This window comes from Pelobates fuscus, chromosome 12, assembly GCF_036172605.1.
Source record: "Pelobates fuscus isolate aPelFus1 chromosome 12, aPelFus1.pri, whole genome shotgun sequence".
Classification (NCBI taxonomy): domain Eukaryota; kingdom Metazoa; phylum Chordata; class Amphibia; order Anura; family Pelobatidae; genus Pelobates; species Pelobates fuscus.
The window spans coordinates 65,526,423-65,545,399 of NC_086328.1; the positions used below are offsets into that span (position 1 = coordinate 65,526,423).

At 39.6% G+C, this 18,977-nt stretch overlaps 1 protein-coding gene across 2 annotated transcripts in view; it reads left to right on the forward strand.

Annotated features, from left to right (window-relative positions):
- Positions 1 to 18,977, forward strand: part of SIPA1 (signal-induced proliferation-associated 1) — a 59,787-nt gene that overhangs the window by 16,689 nt on the left and 24,121 nt on the right. For both annotated transcript variants that reach the window (XM_063437806.1, XM_063437805.1), the window contains exons 2-7: positions 2,926 to 4,321; positions 5,354 to 5,478; positions 5,725 to 5,913; positions 16,128 to 16,302; positions 16,590 to 16,693; positions 17,142 to 17,939. In XM_063437806.1, the coding sequence (XP_063293876.1) occupies positions 3,580 to 4,321; positions 5,354 to 5,478; positions 5,725 to 5,913; positions 16,128 to 16,302; positions 16,590 to 16,693; positions 17,142 to 17,939 (2,133 nt within the window). In that variant the 5' untranslated portion in view covers positions 2,926 to 3,579. The remainder of the gene's footprint in view (positions 1 to 2,925; positions 4,322 to 5,353; positions 5,479 to 5,724; positions 5,914 to 16,127; positions 16,303 to 16,589; positions 16,694 to 17,141; positions 17,940 to 18,977) is intronic.

Consider the following 18,977-nt stretch of genomic DNA (forward strand, 5'->3'; position numbering starts at 1 on the left):
TAACCCTATAAGGATCCATTTCCCATGGAACGTAAAATCCTGTACATGCCACTTTGTTCGGCAATGTTCATATAAATATTCTTCAAATATGACAGAATGGAGTTAAAATCACATCTGCTGTCATGTAGTTTGCATATTCCTATAGGGTCTTTACAAATAGCAAGTAGAAATAAAAATGTAGTCTCTCGTTTTATGAGCCGGATGTTCTGTTCCTTTCAGACTGATAAACATTTATATGTGTGATATCTTTGGCCATTTTATAGAGGACTGTAATATGTTGTCACAGAGCAAATATTCATATTCTTTTAAGATAAGTACTGCATTGCGTACATTTGTGGTATGTAATACCCAATGGTAAAAAGCGCAAGGTTGTAATACTTTACCTTGTATTGATTGTTTTTTGTATCCAATGGCTGCCTGTTTGCAAATGGTGCATCACATGGAGATACGGTACAAGAAAATCTCTTTCTTTCTCCTCTTCTACCACTATTATTCACTCTACACTGAATTTTAGCAAAATAAGACCTCTATTTAATATTCCTTGATAAGATTTTCAAATAATTTGATATTTTTGAATATATTTTTATAATGATTCAATAATTTGATATTTTAATATTTAAAAAGTTTATCCAAAAATATTAGATTATTTGAAAAGCCTATCCAAAAATAATAAATCAAGGCCTAAATCTGAATGGCAAAATCTAGGTTAAAATAGCCACGCTGTGATAAGAAAAAATGTAGATTTTTTTGCAGTTCATCAATTCTTGTCCACATTTTGCCATTCGGATTTAATCCACTAAAATTCAGGCTATCAATAGTGCATTACCCTGAGCAAATTCTGTTCCGTGCTGACAAATCTCTTTCAGGCCTCCCTGTTTTATCAATTCCGCAAGGCATGTATGTATGACAAAAAGTGACAAGCATATATAAAAGGGTTATTAACTATAACAAGCTAAATTGACAAAAAATATGTTTACAGTATAACTTTGCATATTCTAGAGCAGAGATGAGCAACATTTGCCCTTCATCTGTTTTAACTACAATTCCCATATTTTTCTTCATCACTTGGCTAGCAGTGAATAAGGGGACATATAGTCCAATAAAGGTGGGAGAATCCAAGAAAGTGGGGAAAATAAATAAATTATTTAAACGGATGGGGAACATAGTTTTTACTAGTAAGCAACAGAAGGTCTTCACAGCTAAGCGGCATTTCTGTTCACTGTCATTTCACAGAGATTCAGTTTAATGACTAAACTCATATTTATTGAGATATATTTGTCTGATATTTAGAAGAGAATAAATTATTCACAGAAACGTGTAGCTAGATACTCCAGAGAAAAAATTAGACAGTATTCTAAAATGAAATGGGGGTGCTCAGACATCCAAATAGGATGTGGTCTCTTGTTACATTATTTTTGAGGTTATCATGGGACCTGTACTCAGCCTTACGGACCCCATTACCCTTACCACTGGTTCCCTGTCTGACAGAAAAATGTAGTATCTATTTTAAAGTCTCGTTATGGTATGACTTCACTCAGACACTGTATGGGGCTGCTTCCTTATTTTGCAACAATTTCAGTTCCTCTTCACCTCTATACCACTCAGGGACCACAGCCTCCTCTGTGCTTTCATATCTCACGCTCTCTCCGGGCCGAAAAAGTCCCCTACACAAGCTGTCACGTTAAACAATCGCTCTGTAACTGTCTCTTTTTTAAGGTACATTTTTTTTTTCTCAATTCCGGTTTCCTTCCTATTCGATTTTCTGAGCTTCTATTGTTTTAACGATCAAATGTTTATTTGTTATGCTAGATTTTTTAAAAAAAAACATTTGTTTGAGCCGTATGCATCATACATAAAGCTAAAATAATGTGTAGGAAACAGAAAGAGGCAAAGCTACCAGGAAAGGATGCACTTAATATTGTGCAATGCTAAATGAATGCTATAAATACCATTAATGCAGGCAATATAGAACATACTTAGATACCTACAATAAAAAACAGAGAACAAAGAGTTACCTGCACACAAGCCCAAATCCCTATGCATATTTGAATAAATGGAGGTTGTTTAGTAACTCCCTCTGGCCATTAGATGCAACCCCACCTGCCACGTCAAAGCAAACCTAATAGGTGGGTCCTACACTAACAATTTACCTTGCTTCCCTCAGCTTCAGGCAAATAAATCTCTAATGAGACAGAGGGGTATTTTTCTAAACCCCTACATACTTATTAACAATAAATAGGGAACACATGGCCGCCCAGGATTTGTATTCACTTTTGTATCACACAGCCGTGTTACGATGCTGCAGGGGGACTAGATTGTGGTTTTACCACTATAGTGTCAGGAATACATGCTTGTTTTCCTGACCCTATAGTGTTCCTAATTTACAATAGTGCAAATTCTTCTCCCCTCTCTGGCACTGAACTAGTTCACAGCTCTACTATTAGATGACCAAATAATTTCATACCACTAACATTTCACTCTCATTCTGATTTTCTTACACAGTTCAGTTTAAAGGCACTGAAAAGGCGGTGTTTGCATGAAAATGCCTTAAGGGAATGATTATACTCACCAGAAAAAAACGCCATTAAGCTGTAGTTGTTCTGGTGACTACAGTGTCCATTTAAGGATTACAAAACATTAAGAGCTACCATTTTGGCAATCCTCTACATTAACCAATTTTCTTATGGGCTTGCTGAGTAGTATGTCTGTAGCTACTGCCCTAAGCATGACCTACAGAATATAGAGAATTAGTATATCTTCGACTTGCAATTTATTTTTAATTACAATATGGGACTAGGATAACTGTCTGCAAGGAACTGCAAAGTGATATATTCATATACCCACTTGTTTTCAAAGGGTTATCAAACTATCTGTGTCCAGCGTAATTAGAAATTAATAATTTTCCTAATTTCTTTCTTTTTGCAGACTAGGATACATTGAGTGATCTCTGTCAATCAGTTGAGATTATGAAAACTACTGCATTATCCTTAATGGGGTAGATAAAGATTGTATCTGAAATCCTGTATTACTGCCATGAGTCACAAAACGACATACAAGGTTCAAAGGAATTTAGAATTAAACTGATCAGGTGAAGAAAAACCAACAGAAGATGTAATTGATTAAGTGGTTCAAGTAAAAGAATTTCAAGAGGAACTATTGAGCGAGGCAAGCAAACTGTGAAAAGTGAAAAACTAGCAAGAACGCATACAGTATCAACCAATCAAAGAATAAGAGAGACGTTTAAAATATATGTTGTCAATAAATGATTAAAGGCATAGACAGTGAAATGAAAAACAACAAAGAAATTAGTCATGTGCCGTGACATAGTCAAAAAGTAATAGGTTACAAAGAGACAGACAGCTGAACAGTGAAATACAGTAGACAGGGAAGTAAAGGAGAGATACACTCAGCAACTTAAACAGATAAAAGCAAGCAAGAAAAGTAAAGCAGCTGAACAACAAAAGGACGAGAAAGAGAGTATACAATATCCCAAAGAAAACTGAACAGAATTGGAAACTTCAGACAGGCGACATGGCGAAGCCAACAATTTAACATTACCAATGAGTCCCTTCTCATGAAATGCAGTCCGATGACCTCTTTGTGCGTAAACTGCGCCATCCCCCAACCCGATCCTCCCCTCACAAGAGTCCTCGTGAGTCAAAATCTTTAATAGCTACAGGGAACAGTAAACACAACGGAGGGGGACGTTCTCTTTCAGAATCTGATCCAGATCCCAGGGAAAAAGGAACCAGTAGCCCATCTGCCATACGTTTCAAGGATCCATTCCTGTTGCTGGGACTGGCTGGGATCAGTCAGGGGCCGCCGGCCCAAGAGGCTAAAGAAAAGCCCCCTGAAGGATGTCCGGTAGCCCAACGACCCAAGAGTTTTGCTCACCATGATGTTCAAAGCATACTGTTTGATCCTTTTCGAAAAGGTGAATCTGAAAGTCGAAAAAATGTTAGGAGTGGAGCTTCAGCAGCCTCGCAGCTTAGAACTTGTACTTCATCACCAAGAAGATCTTTGTCATCGCCTGAGGAGCCAGGAGATCCAGGTGATGGAAAGGACAACGAGCTTCTCCTCAGTTGTCCCTATTTTCGCAACGAAATAGCTGGAGAAAGCTTTGATGGACAAAAGGACCCAGGATGGAATTTCTGCACTTCTTTTACTTTGCACAGTCCTCACATCACCTCTCCTGTGAGGGGTCCTAATGCAGCTGTATCTGTGCTGGAAGAAGCTAGGGAAAGAATGAGAGACAGTAGCTACTTTGTGGAGTATCAAGATCTGGGAGCATTATATTATCGAAAATATTTTTGCGGCAAAGGTTCGTAATATTACATTTTTTAAATGTTTCTCTTTAAACCATTTTAGGCTGGTTGTATATGTTCTTTCTGTTCTATGCTTTGTTTATGTTGTGACATTTGTAATATTAATTTTGTCTCATAGATATAAGAGAAAATGCTCATAGCAAAATGACAAATGTTAATAAAAATACTAACAGGGTTATTCACTAAAGTGAGAATTCAAAGGGAATTTAAAGGGACACTGTAGTCACCGGAACAACTACAGCCTAATGTAGTTGTTTTGGTGTTTACTGCATGTCCCTGCAGGCTCTTCAATGTAAACACTGCCTTTTCAGAGAAAAGGCACAATTTACATTACTGCCTAGGAACACCTCTAGTGACAGTCACTCAGACGGCCACCAGAGGTGCATTCAGCGTTTCCACGCTTTGCATGGAGGCGATGAACATTCCTCATAGAGATGCATTGATTCAAGTCTTCAAACTTGAGATCATCATGTTTGATGATCTCAGCCAAGGTGGTGGAGCATGGGTTAAGCCAGCCACGACATACTCGCATGGTGCTGGAAAAAGGTGGGGTAACTCACCTTTTTAACCGGTGATAAGGGGAATCGGTGACCTAAACTGTTATTTTAGAACTATAGTGTCAGGAATACACGTTTGTATTTCAGTAGCAGAACTGAAAGCATAGCTGACTTAGAGAATGTTTCCAGTTCAGCTATTTTAAACTTAAATTCACTTTCAATTCTCACTATAGTGGAAAAAAAACTATAAATATCCAACTTTACAAGGGATTAATTTGAGTTAAAATATTTTCATGTGTTTAGATATTTCTAAGATTTGGGACTAACTTCCAAAACATGTGGAAGGTTTTACAGTATTTGTATTTTAGTTCATACTTACTTTGCTGTTATGCTTCCTATCTTTACGTGCCAGCTTTTCTGTTTCCAACATTTGTAAAATGCACTTAAAAGACAACTTCTGTATTAACCTTTATAATTTTTTGGTTTGTTTATTTTTGAATCCATATACTCTATATTTATTTTCCTTCTCAGAGCATCAGAACTTTTTTGGGATTGATGAACGTTTGGGACCTGTTGCTATAAGCTTACGGCGTGATGAGAGAGAGGGACCACAAAGTATTCAGTACAATTACCGAATAGTTTTCCGTACTACAGAGGTAAGCAATGTTTCCTTCTTTGTCAAGCGCTTACACCTTTTTGATTTATTGCATCCACTATTATTAGACATTTTGGCCTTTTCGATAAAGATAAGGCTTTCTTTTATAAAAGTTGTCCAGAATGAAATATCATGCGTTATTTCCTCTTGGTTTCATCTTAAAGAGACTCTGTAAGCAACATGTTGCAATTTTCTGCATCTCATTTCGTTATGGCTTCTTGTTAATGTGTGTGTTCTCTGTTTAAAGTTAAAAACTCTCCGTGGATCTATTCTTGAAGAAGCATTTCCGCCAACAATCCGAACAAACTCCTCAAGAGCCATCTCTCCAAAGAAATTGCTTGAATATGTTGTTCCAGAAGTCAGCCTGCAATGTCTGCGTTTGGCATCCAATTCTCCCAAGGTGCCAGACACGTTACTCAAGTTAGATGAGCAGGGGGTGAGTGAGACTTTATTGTATTTCGTTGGCATGTATTTTGGTATCCATGGTCGTTTTAAATAAATAGATTTTTAAAACCATTTTCTTCAAACATTTACGCAAGGTGTTTATGTTTTGTCAGCTTATGTACACTGAACAAAATTATAAACGCAACACTTTTGTTTTTGCCCCCATTTTTCATGAGCTGAACTCAAAGATCTAAGGCTTTTTCTATGTACACAAAAGGCCTGTTTCTCTCAAATATTGTTCTCAAATCTGTGTTAGTGAGCACTTCTCCTTTGCTGAGATAAACCATCCACCTCACAGGTGTGGTATATCAAGATGCTGAATATACAGCATGATTATTGCAAAAGTGTGCCTTAGGCTGGCCACAATAAAAGGTCACTCTAAAATGTGCAGTTTTCCTGTATTGGTGGGGTTATGGTAAGGGCAGGCGTATGTTATGGACAACGAACACAGGTGCATTTTATTGATGGCATTTTGAATGCACAGAGATACCGTAATGAGATCCCGAGGCCCACTATTGTGCCATTCATCCACGACCATCACCTCATTTGCAGCATGATAATGCACAGCCCCATGTTGCAAGGATCTGTACACAATTCCTGGAAGCTGAAAACATCCCAGTTCTTGAATGGCCAGCATACCCACCGGACATGTCACCCATTGAGCATGTTTGGGATATTCGCGTGTTCCAGGTCCTGCGAATATGTGAAGGAGATGTGTTGCACTGCGTGAGGCACATTGTGGTCACACCAGATACTGACTGTTTTTTTAGACCCCACTTCCCCTCCCCCCCCCCCCCCCCCTCCATACAGTAAAACTGCACATTTTAGAGAGGCCATTTATTATGGGCAGCCTAAGGTACACTTTTGCAATAATCATGCTGTCTAATCAGCATCTTGATAGGCCACACCTGTGAGGTGGATGGATTATCTCGGCAAAGGAGAAGTGCTCACTAACACAGATTTAGAAAGATTTGTGAACAATATTTGAGAGAAATAGGCCTTTTGTGTACATAAAAAAAAGTCTTAGATCTTTAATTTCAGCACATGAAAAATGGGGGCAAAAACAAAAGTGTTGTATTTATAATTTTGTTCAGTGTATATTTGAATCCACATTCTGTGCTCTTCAATAGGCACTGTCATTTTTTCTTTTAGTATTCCGGTCTTATTTTTGTTTAATTCCCCTCCTAAAGTTCCCCCTTAATATTTAAAAGTTCATCTTCATTTCTTTAAGTAGAACTACATCTTCATAGTTTTGTTTATGTATTGCAAAGCACTAGAGGATGTGGGTAAGTTACTGAGTAATACTGAATGCAGTTTGGTTAGTCAGACTGGATGTTTTCAGACCAGAAGTGAAGATAAATTAAGTGGTTGAAAGAATGATCTGTATTTTAACCAAATGGAACAAAATATATTGAGGTTACCAAAAATGGCCATGTACGATACCCCTCAGTATTGTTCAAAGCTCCCTCCTCAGATTTCTAAATATATTTAGATTTAGAATGTTTGTAACCGTACAATAATATAAGTGGCAGCGTACCGAAATATGCCATACCGTATTTAATTTGCCTGGTGTATGCTTTACTGGACGAGGTTTCCCAGAACCTATACCACTGTGGAAATCATGAGCAAGTTACCTGCTTGGAATCTTAAGATACTAGATCTGAGAAGGCAGCTGCAAATGTGGCAATGGACATGAAAGCAGATTACTGTTTACTGAGCAGGCACTGGAAGAGGTCACTGTAAATAAGGTCAAGACGTGCTTAGATAATGTATGTAGGGCACAGGGCTGGCATGTAGTAGAGGAAATTAAGCTAGCGAGGTGTGCTCTAAGCTACTGAAGTTTGAGTGAATATGCTGAGAGTTCATTTCAGATTGTGCTTTAATGGAGTAGTATGATACTCCTATTTGCCATATTGATTCACCTCTCTAGTTCACTGATGATGTAAGCAGTTCTAGACTGGAGCTGGTAGTAGTGATGTTAGTAGGGGTGCGCTTTAATATTTTGACAGAGTAAATGTTGCCATGTTGAATGGTTATTTATTTTTTATTTTTTTCTGTAGCACTCTTCAGTATAAGAGGGTCTTTGTGTTAGAAACTTTACATGAAATATAACAAACAATATAATACATAATGCCACAGGGTTAGACAGGGTTGCTAGATCATGAAATGATCAAGGTTCGTCGTAAAAAAAATATAGCAGACATAGCAGCAGTGTGCGATGTCATTCTCTGGTTAGTAAGGCATTGACAAAAACACAATAAAAAACAGGGTAATTACACTCTCTTTAATATAAAGTGCAGGTTTGGGTACCAGTTTTAAAAAATTACGTAATGGGCCTAATAGAAGTGCAGAAGTGGGTTATAACATCTAGAAAATAAATCATAAAAATGTGATTATGAAAAAAAAATATTAGAAATGATGACTGCACTTTATGTAGAATAGACTGCTAGGCTTAAAAAAAACAGTCCTGTGTGCAACAGATTACCAGCCTATTCAGCAGAGCTTTGAAGCAATAGATCACCAATCAAAAGAATAATTCGGCAAGCAATGGATCTAGAAACAGATATCAGAAACATATGTCAAAGTATCAATGTAATATACAGGAACAAAAACAGGATACCAGCTGAGGCCCGCACTAGTATTCAGGGTTCCTTATCTATTTTTTTTATATTTTTTTACATTTGTTCCAGCAATGTCTAAAAAGCTCTGTTGGTCATAAAAGGGTTTTACTTAGCCCTTAATTAGCTCATATTTGTTTTGTGATATGAAGACACATGTATTCTGGGAAATATGTTTCTCAAAAATCACTTGCAATAAAGCTCTGGAATTATTTGTTTCTTTAGCACAATCCCATGTGTTTACTTTTTCAAGTATCAAATCTAAAATATCCATTTTTTTTTATATATTTTTTTTTATGGATTGTTTATTTTTTTTGTCATGAGGTTCTTTATTGTCCCCTAAAAAAGCAGGATAGAAAAGAGTTTTCCTAATATAAAAATGCTATAAAATTATTGTTTGATGCATGGTGTTTTTGAAAAAATATGGGCTAAATATTGTTATTACTCATAAAGCTCCAACATTTTCCATAGGGTTTATACAACTTAAAAATAAGTTCAAAGTTTGAACCCTAATCCATCAATCTAAAGGAGTAATGTTGTACATTTACACAACTGATAAAAGCAAGAGTACATTTTGTTCCAGGTAAAAATGGATGACAAATGTATTATAAAGCATAGTTTTGTAAACAGTTTTTGACTACAGTAAGGGTGAATGTGCCAGAGGAGAGAAGTGAATTGTTGATAAATCATAAGAGGTGCATTTTTCTTATGAATAGTCTGAGGAAGTCTAATTGGCCGAGGAAGGGAATTCCATGAACCTTATAAAACCCTTAATAGCATATGTAGGTTACAGCACTTTTCTAAAGTGCTTTATAGGTAAAGACTGGACTTTTTTTTTTCATTTTTTATTTAGACTTGAGTAGTAGATAGGGCATTACATAATGACAGTGGATGGATTACATGAACATAAAACATTAAGTAGTATCAGTAAGGGTTTTTTGTATACAATACAGTCCGTACAAACAACAAAAGGTAGTGAGTGACATTACAGCACAATCACATATGAAAGAAGCGGTAAGCTTAAGTGGAGCATTTGTTGCTAGAGCATGCCTCTATACCCATTTGCTAGTGAATTGGTGTTTTTGGGGTTGTGTTTGGATAGTCAGCCACCACTTTTGAGATGTGCTGTGTCGTAACCAGAGTATCCACCCCTCAGGTAGTTTTATTTTACGTTCTGGAGATATTCCCATCCGGAAAGAAAGAGTATGAAGAGAAAGAAAGAATGGTAGGAGGGAGATAGGAAAGGAGAACAGTGGTTAGGGTGAGGAGACAAAATAGTGTACCGCCGGCCCCGTCCATGCACTATTGTGTAAGTTGACTAGTTAGCGAAGGATTCCCATGGCTCCCATACCTTGGTGAAAGGATTTAATGTCCCTCTTACTTGGGCAGTCAGCTTGTTCATTAAATAGGTATCTTAAAGTTTCAGTAGTACAGTATGGATGGTAGGTACCTCAGTGCTTAGCCGAGACTGAGCTATTGCTCTTCTGGTTGCCAGAGTAATTTTATGGATCAGTTTTTTTTCTGATCTTGGCCACCAGTCGAGCGGTCTGGATAGTAAAAATACCCATGGGTCAGGTGGCACTGGTTTTTGAAAGATGTTCGTCATTAATTCGCTCATTTTGCCCCAGAGGGTCTGGACCCGGGGGCACTCCCACCACAAGTGTCCATACGTGCCTCTATGTCCGCATAGTCTCCAGCATTGGTCAGTCGGTGTTTTGTGCATGTGATAGAGCTTAACTGGGGTGGTATACCACCCGAACATCATTTTGTACGACTGTTCTTGCATCATAACACACATAGAGGTTCGCCCGTTGGCCTCCCAGATGTCCTTCCAGTCCGTGCCTTCCAGAGTCACACCTAACTCTGCCACCCATTGGTCTGTGTAGTGTAATCCGCCCCATTCTGTTGTGGTGTAGATGTGTGAATAAAATTCCTTCTGATAGGATTCTGCTTCACAGATCCTTTCACAGAAAGTTAGCTGTGCATGTGCAGAGACTATGCGGACATAGAGGCACGTACGGACACATGTGGTGGGAATGCCCCCGGGTCCAGACCGTCTGGGGCAAAGTAAGCAAATTAATGGGTCCACCCTCCTGCCCCACCTGTGGGTGGGTGTGAGTAAATAAGAGAAAATTTGGGGGACATCATAATGTCTCCCTGCTCCCACCCATGGTCATTTTTAAATGGGAGGGACCTAGTATTTCTCCTATCCATTGGCAAAAATTGGAAGTGCTTCAAACTGCATTTTTTGCCTTCTTTTGGATCAACATCAAAAAACAAATGTGAGGAAGTCTGAACTTGATGGCCACATTATTATTGCCATTTATATAGCGCCAACAGTTTCCGTAGCGCTTTACAAAATTATGAGAGGGGATTTAACTATAAATAAGACAATTACAAGAAAACTTACAGGAACGATAGGTTGAAGAGGACTCTGCTCAACGAGCTTAAAGTCTATAGGAGGTGGGGTATAAAACACATTAGGACAGGAAATAGCAATCAAATAAGGTGGGAGTGAAGCAGAGCTGGAGGAGAGAGTAAAGTGCTGCCCTTTAGGAGAGAGTAAGGGACAGGTATGTGATGTAAGTTACTCTGGGAGGCCACAAGCTTTCCTAAAGAGAGGGGCTTTAAGGCACTTCTTAAAGGATTGAAGAGTAGGGGAGAGTCTGATGGTGGTAGGCAGGCTATTCCATAGGAAGGGAGCCTCCCGCAAGAAGTCCTGCAAGCGCGGGTTTGCCGTATGGGTGCAAGCAGCGGACAGGAGAAGGCCACGGGCAGAGCGGAGAGACGGAGAAGGGGCATACCTATGGATCTGTGAAGATATATAAGAGGGGCTAGAATTGTTCAGCGCTTTATAGGTATGGGTTAGCACTTTGAATGGACTCTTATAGGATACAGGAAGCCAATGTAAGGACTGACAGAGAGGGGAGGTGTGAGAGGACCGACTAGAGAGGAAAATCTGTCTGGCGGCAGCATTCATTACAGACTGTAGTGGGGCAACACGGCTTTTGGGAAGACCAATTAGGAGAGGGTTACAATAATCCATGCGGGAAATTACTAGAGCATAGACAAGCTCCTTAGTAGCATCTTGCGTAAGAAAGGGGTGGATGCAGGCTATGTTTTTAAGATGGAATCTACAGAATTTGGCAACATACTCAAAGGTGAGGCCAGAATCAAGTGTGACACCAAGACAGCGTGAAGGGAGAGCGAAAGAGGAGGATCAGTATTAGGAGGAGGAAAGACAAGGAGCTCAGTTTTAGAGAGATCGAGTTTCAGAAAGCGGGAGGACATCCAGTCAGAGATGGAAGAAAGGCAAGCAGTTACATGTTGCAGGACGGCACGGGAGAGGTCCGTGGAGGAGAGATATATCTGGGTGGTAGTGGAATCCAAATGAGGTAATACTTTGCCAAGAGAGGCAGTATAAAGAGAAAATAGAAGGACAGAGCCTTGGGGGACTCCAACCAAGACAGGATGAGGGGAGGAGGTAACATTAGAAAAGGAGACACTGAATGAGCGATGGAAGAGATAAGAGGAAAACCACAAGAGGATAGAGTCACAGAAACCGAGTGATTGAAGAGTTTGAAGAAGGAGAGCATGGTCAACTGTGTCAAAGGCAGCAGGGAGGTCAAGAAGAATTAGTATGGAGTAGTGACCTTTTGATTTAGCTGCGATTAGGTCGTTAGTAACTTTGATAACAGCAGTCTCAGTAGAGTGGAGAGGGCGGAAGCCACATTGAAGAGGGTCAAGGAGAGAGGAAGAATTGAGGAAGTGAGACATACGGGTAAAGACACGTCTTTCCAGAAGTTTTTAGGAAAAAGGGAGCAGGGATATGGGATGATAGAGGGGGAGGATGGGTCGAGAGATTTTTTTTTTTCAGAAAAGGTACTACAGTGGCATGTTTAAGGTCAGAAGGGACAACGCCAGAAGAGAGAGAGCAGTTGAAGATGTGTGTTAAGGAAGGTGAGATGGGACAGGATCGAGCGGGCAAGGGGTGGGGCGAGAAGAAAGGAGAAGCGCAGACACCTCTTGTTCAGTAGCCGGGAGAAAGTCTGAAGGGTAGGAAAGGCATGATCTACATGTGGTTGAGAAAGAGAACGGCAAGGTGGGGAGAAATCTTTCCTTAGCTGTTCAATCTTGTCAGTAAAATAGCATGCAAAGTTATCGGCTGTAAGGCTAGTTTGGGGGGTGGCAACAGCAGGGCGAAGAAGAGAGTTAAAGGTGTCAAAGCGATGCTGGGATTGCGGGAGCATGAACTCATGAGAAAGGAAACGTATGACTGTTTGGTGAAGGCAAGGCAAGGCCTGCGCTGTATGAACACAATATGAATCTATAATGGAGATAGTCTGCCTGGGTGCAAGACTTACTCCAGGAGCCTTCAGCGTGTCCTCCTTGAGGTGCATGCTTGGAGCGGGGCTACAGCGTTCAAGGCACAGGTGAGGGTAATGTTATATGTGGAGATGGCCAGTGAGGGACAGGAGAGGGAAGGGATGAATAGCAGTTGTGAATCAATATCAGCTGACAACTGCTGGAGGTCAATAGATTTAAGGTTCCTCCTGAGTTGAGGGGGTTTAGGCTAAGGTTGTTGGGTGAGGGGATACTTGAAAGCAATCGATAAGAGGTGGTGATCAGAGAGAAGAAATTGAGTGTTGCAGATATTAGATACTATACATGCATAAGAGAAAATGAGGTTGAGGGTATTGCCAGCTACATGGGTGGGAGAATTAGCCCACTGTGATAGCCCGAGGGAGGAAGTAATTGAAAGTAGTTCAATTGCTGCCCAGTCGCTAGTAAAATAAGGGGGACCTGGCCCACGTCCCCCCGTACCCCCATGGTGGGGAACACACATAACTAAACCCGTGACCCACGGGCTATTAATATAAACGGGGGCCCTAATGTCCCCACCCATGAGCGGCGGGTGGGGACCCTAATAAATTAAAGGGGTGACCTAATTACCCCCTTGGTACCCACCCATGAGCGGCGAGTGGGCGGCTAATGAAATCAATAATGGGGGGGACCTAATGTCCCCCCCAGGTCCCCACCCATGAAGACTTTCATCTGCCACTTAATCTTTCCGATTCTCAAGTTGCTTAAAAGGACACTTTTAGTCACCAGAACAACTACAGCTTAGTGTATTTGTTCTGGTGAGTATAATCATTCCCTTCAGGCAATTTAATTCTGCTGTGAATAGGGAATCAGTGAAGGTACTTGCAGAGAGGCGCAGTAAATAAGGGCAACTAGTAAGGTGGGTTAGTCTAGCATTTGGATGGGCTAAAGGGGGGGGAAGTGGGAGACAGCAGGTTATTGCAGTAGTCGAGATGAGAAAAAGCAAGTCAGAAATTGGTGTAGATTTCTAGTGCTAGACAGGGGAACTAGAAGGAGCTTATTCTTGAAACTATTGATTTTTTATTTAAGAATTGCCAGATAAACAGTCTCTGACAAGAGAAACAACAGAGGGAGAGAGCTCAGGCATAGAGAGGTAGATCTGAATCTCGTCAGCTCTAAACAGCCATAGCATGAGGAATTATAAATTGATATGAGTAGATGACCCAAGATAAAGCCAAAAGATACTCCAACTGACAAAGGCACTGAATAGGAGTCGCCAGTAAACGACACAGAAAAGAACTTATTATAAAGATAATAGTAGATCCAAAAGAGAGCAGTATTGCATAGACCAACTGAGTTGAGAGTCTATAGGAGGAGATGATAATAATCAAATGTGAGGACAGCTGAGAGGTCAAGAAAGATAAATATAGAGTAGTGGCCGTTACTTTTATCATAAATAAGGTATATAATAAGCTTGGTGGGGGCAGTCTCAGTTGAATGATGTGGGAAGAAACCAGATTGTAAGGGTCAAGCAGGGAATTTGAGTACAGGAAGTGGGTTAAGTGGTTGTAGACTCGTTTTTCCAGGAGTTTTTGATGTTAGTGGAAGCAGTGATATTATGTGGTAGTTTGCAGGAGAGTTAGGGTCAAATGGGGTTTCTTAAGTAACCTTTGTCATGTTTGAAAGAGGATGGGAATGAACCGTTAGAAAAAGATAGGTTGAAGATGTGAGTAAGAGCAGTAGTGAGGGTGGTAGACAAATAATGTATTAGATATGAAGAGGTAGGGTCAAGTGGGCATGTAGTGAGGCATGAAGAACAAACTTCATCCTAAGGGGCTGATGGAAAAGCAGAGGTGGAATATTGCAAGCTTGTGTCATGATGTTGCTTCAGATAGAATGTGTGTTTTTTTTTTTGTTTTTTTTTAAAGAAGTAGGCAACAAAGTCTAGAATGTAATATAATTCTAGTAGACTAGTTAAATGATAACTAGGGTCAGGAACACAAACATGTATTCCTGACCCTATAGTGTTAACACCACCATCTAGCCCCCCTGGGCCCTTCATGCCTCCATAAATATAGTAAAAAATCTTACTGTATTCAAGCCTGAAGCTCTAACTCTGCATGCCGTTAGACTCAGAAAAACAAGCAGTCTGCTGACATCATTAGAGGTGGTGGCCTGATCCAATCACAGTGCTTCCCCATAGGATTGGCTGAGACTGACAAAGAGGCAGATCAAGGGCAGAGCCAGCATGATTCAAACACGGCCCTGGCCAATCAGCATCTCCTCATAGAGATTAATTGAATCAATGAATCTCTATGAGGAAAGTTCAGTGTCTGCATGCAGAGGGAGGAGACACTGAATGTTTGGATGCATTTTAGGCATCCATGACCCAGGAAGGATCTCTAACAGCTATCTGAGGAGTGGCCAGTGAAGTTATCAATAGGCTGTAATGTAAACACTGCATTTTCTCTGAAAGGACAGTGTTTACAGCAAAATGGCCTGACGATAATGATTCTACTCACCAGAACAAATTCAATAAGCTGTAGTTGTTCTGGTGACTATAGTGTCCCTTTAAAAAGAACACTGCAAGCATCATGACCACTACACACAAAGCTGCCTCTTTGTTTAATGAGGAAGTTTAAACTATTTGTACAAAGTGTTTAGCGGTTTAATTGTTAATAAAATATCACAGTATAGCTTAATATACGTTAAATAGTGGCTATTGTGCTTGGGGTGTTCCTGTAAACACAGACTGCCATACATGGTGTATCTCATTGATTATATAATTGGACCAAACAAAACCTAAATATAATAATTTAACAATAAGTAAAATAGCTCCTTTCAGGCTTTATCAATGTAGGATGTTGTATTTCCCATAAACTAAAGACAATGTCTGCTGGTGAATAGTAGATAGAAAATAGCAAGGGAGGAAGCAACAACCAGAGCTCTGTCTAAAAGAGGAAGTAAATATGGACTAAGTCCAGAAAAAGAAACACAGACGCAGTGGTTAGATATGTACGATGCACACCATAGAAAAGTGAGCTTTAATAAGATAGATGGACAAACACACAAAGCGCCGGATTCACCTAGCAGAGTGAAGGTCTACTGCGCTTACTGAATAGCAATTCCTCTTTTGAAGTATATGGGAAAATTGCTATTCAAAGTGTAAACGTCTACTCTTCTATATATTATTGTACACACATCACCATGTCTATATGTTTGAGTTCTATAAGTTTTTTTTAATTTTGTCTCTTTTTGGTTGTAGCTCAACTTTCAGAGAAAAATAGGTGTCTTGTACTGTCGAGCTGGGCAGAGCTCTGAGGAGGAGATGTATAACAACGAGACAGCTGGACCAGCTTTCAATGAGTTTTTAAGTCTTTTGGGGGATGAAGTCAGACTCAAGGGATTTGACAAGTACCGGGCACAGCTGGATAACAAAAGTAGGAATCGTTTTAAATTGTAGGTCACTTCTATTGAAAATAATTGATTTCTCTTAAACTTGCTGATAAAATCAAAATATGCCATGCCACAGCCTTTTCTAAATATTTAGAATGATAATATGAATCTGTTTTATTAGTTATTTATCTATAGAATTTGTGTTATTTTTTGCACTCACAGTTGACTCTATGGTATGGCACATCTTGAATGTGTGTGCAGAGGTTTGAACATTTCATAATGATACACAGATAATAAAATGCATACAAAATATTTTCTTCCTTCTCCACAGCTGATAGCACGGGTACACACTCACTTTACACCCGATATCAAGACTATGAGATTATGTTCCATGTTTCGACAATGCTTCCGTACACAGCAAGCAACAGTCAGCAGGTAACAGCACTCATAGGCACCCTTATACAGAGGCTCCCTATAAAGTACCTTAACAAAACAGTACAACTGCGTAATTTTTACCGGCTTTTTATTAATTATGTTTACACCATATATTATTTTGTTTCCTTAATCCCATTTAAAAGCACTCTTTTTTAATAACACACTTTATGTATGTTATCTTCCTTATTTTAATTTGTAAATCTTTGTTTGTTACGTATATTTGATTTGTATCATTTAAGATACAGTGCTAATCCTGTTGTAAAACCACACATCAGTTTTGTTTACAAAATGTAGTTATTACCAAACAACATAGTTGCGTAATAAAATAAACGGAAAAAAGGCTGACATCCATCAAGCTGACATTGCATGAGGATTTCTCTTCTAGTTAAATCTTGACGTTGTGCAAGTTCTTTACTTCTAATAACATTTCTTGTTTTTTTTTCTTAAGCTTCTTCGAAAGAGGCACATTGGCAATGATATTGTGACTATTGTTTTTCAAGAACCTGGAGCCCATCCTTTCACCCCCAAAACTATTCGCTCTCACTTTCAGCACGTCTTCCTGGTGGTTCATGCCCACAATCCCTGCACTCCTCACACTTCCTATAGTGTGGCCATTAGCCGAACTGCTGACACACAATCATTTGGCCCTGTTTTGCCTACCACATACTTTCGCAGGTCACCTGAACTCAGAGACTTTCTGCTCTCGAAGGCAGTAAATGGCGAGAATGCAGCTGAACGTGGGGGGAAATTTTTGGCCATGGCAACACGAACCAGAGAAGAATACCTGAGGGACTTGGCTCGTGACCATGCTACTACAGCTACCCTGGACTCTTGCTCTTCCAAGCTAGCCATATTAGGTCTTTCAAAAAAACGGGACAGAGCTGGCAGTACTGGTCCAAGTGAGAAGGCTGGAAAGGGCCCTCGCTGGACATATACCATACCTCCAGAATTCCACAGTCCTGGGGCTCTAGTGTGGTCTGTTAGAGTCTTGAGCTCTTTTATCCCTGAGGGAATGTATTTACTTGGAATATCATCTGAAATGTTGGTTTTGGTAGATGCAAAAAAAGAAAAAGAGGGAGCAGTGTGCTTCCATTGCTCATGCCGGGATGTATTGGGGTGGACTTACTCTTCAAAAGGAGGTCTAGACCTGTACTATGGACGAGCAGGTAAACTGGGACTGCGACCAATTGCTGGAAGTGATGGAGAGGTGGAAGAGGAAGTGAATCACATTGTAAAGAGGTTGCAGGTAAGAAAGAGAAAGGTCAAAGAGGCATTTGAGTATGCTGGGAGTAAAATCACCAATCCATGTTTATTCAAATACAGTTTACTTTGCAGTTTGGATGTAATATTAGGGTAAATGTTTAAAGGTAGGAGTGTGGAGAGTGTATGAGAGTATTTAAATGTTGATGTGTCAACTAACAAAAATTATATAAATGTTTAAATGTTCTGAATATGAGGTTTACAGCTAATTTTGAGGTAAAAGGAATCTGAAATCAGACAATTACATAAGGAAGTTTCACCTTACATACTTTTTATTGAGAAATTTAAAAAGCATTTTTATTCTCTGCCTCTGGGAGAGTTATCAGTGGGTGATCAATAGGTTAAAGCAAGTAGTCGTTGTCATGACTGTTGAAATTTAGAGGTCTCAATTTGAGCATGGTTTAGAATAGCAAAGTTTAAATATGTTGTCCTGTTATGTGCCAGAGCCTGGTATATAGTTACTTGAAATTATATAAATCTCACATCCTGATGCAGTGCAACACTGGATGGTGCTTCAAAACATGCCTATGTGTAGTAGCCCATTAAAGGTGTTGTGCAGTGTTAGCAGCCATGCTTCAAAATAACTATGAAAGATACATTTACTTTAAATAGGGAAGGAGTTAATAGTAGTATATTGGTGGTGGGATTGTAGGTGAGTGCCCAAAAGTAGATTCAAGAGTAATGTGACACGAGAGAGGGAGCTTAGTTAAAGCTTATTTGGACAATTAAAGTACTCAATGCCAATGTATAGTCCAGGATTTATGGCACTGCTACTTCAGAAAAGGTGAAAAGATCCAAATGATCCACTTGTTGAAGCTGTATTTCGCCTTTGAAGACCATGCTAAGCACATCTGCTACCACCGCAACATTGACATGTTGATGGGCCTGAAGAATTTAAATAATAAGTCACTCAAAGTGCTTTGATACTGGTCAGATCAAAAAGTTATTGGTGAAGGCAAAGCCCCTCTTTCTACAGGATATATGGCAATGGAAGGGGTAGATGTATGGACAGTGGCTCTACGTT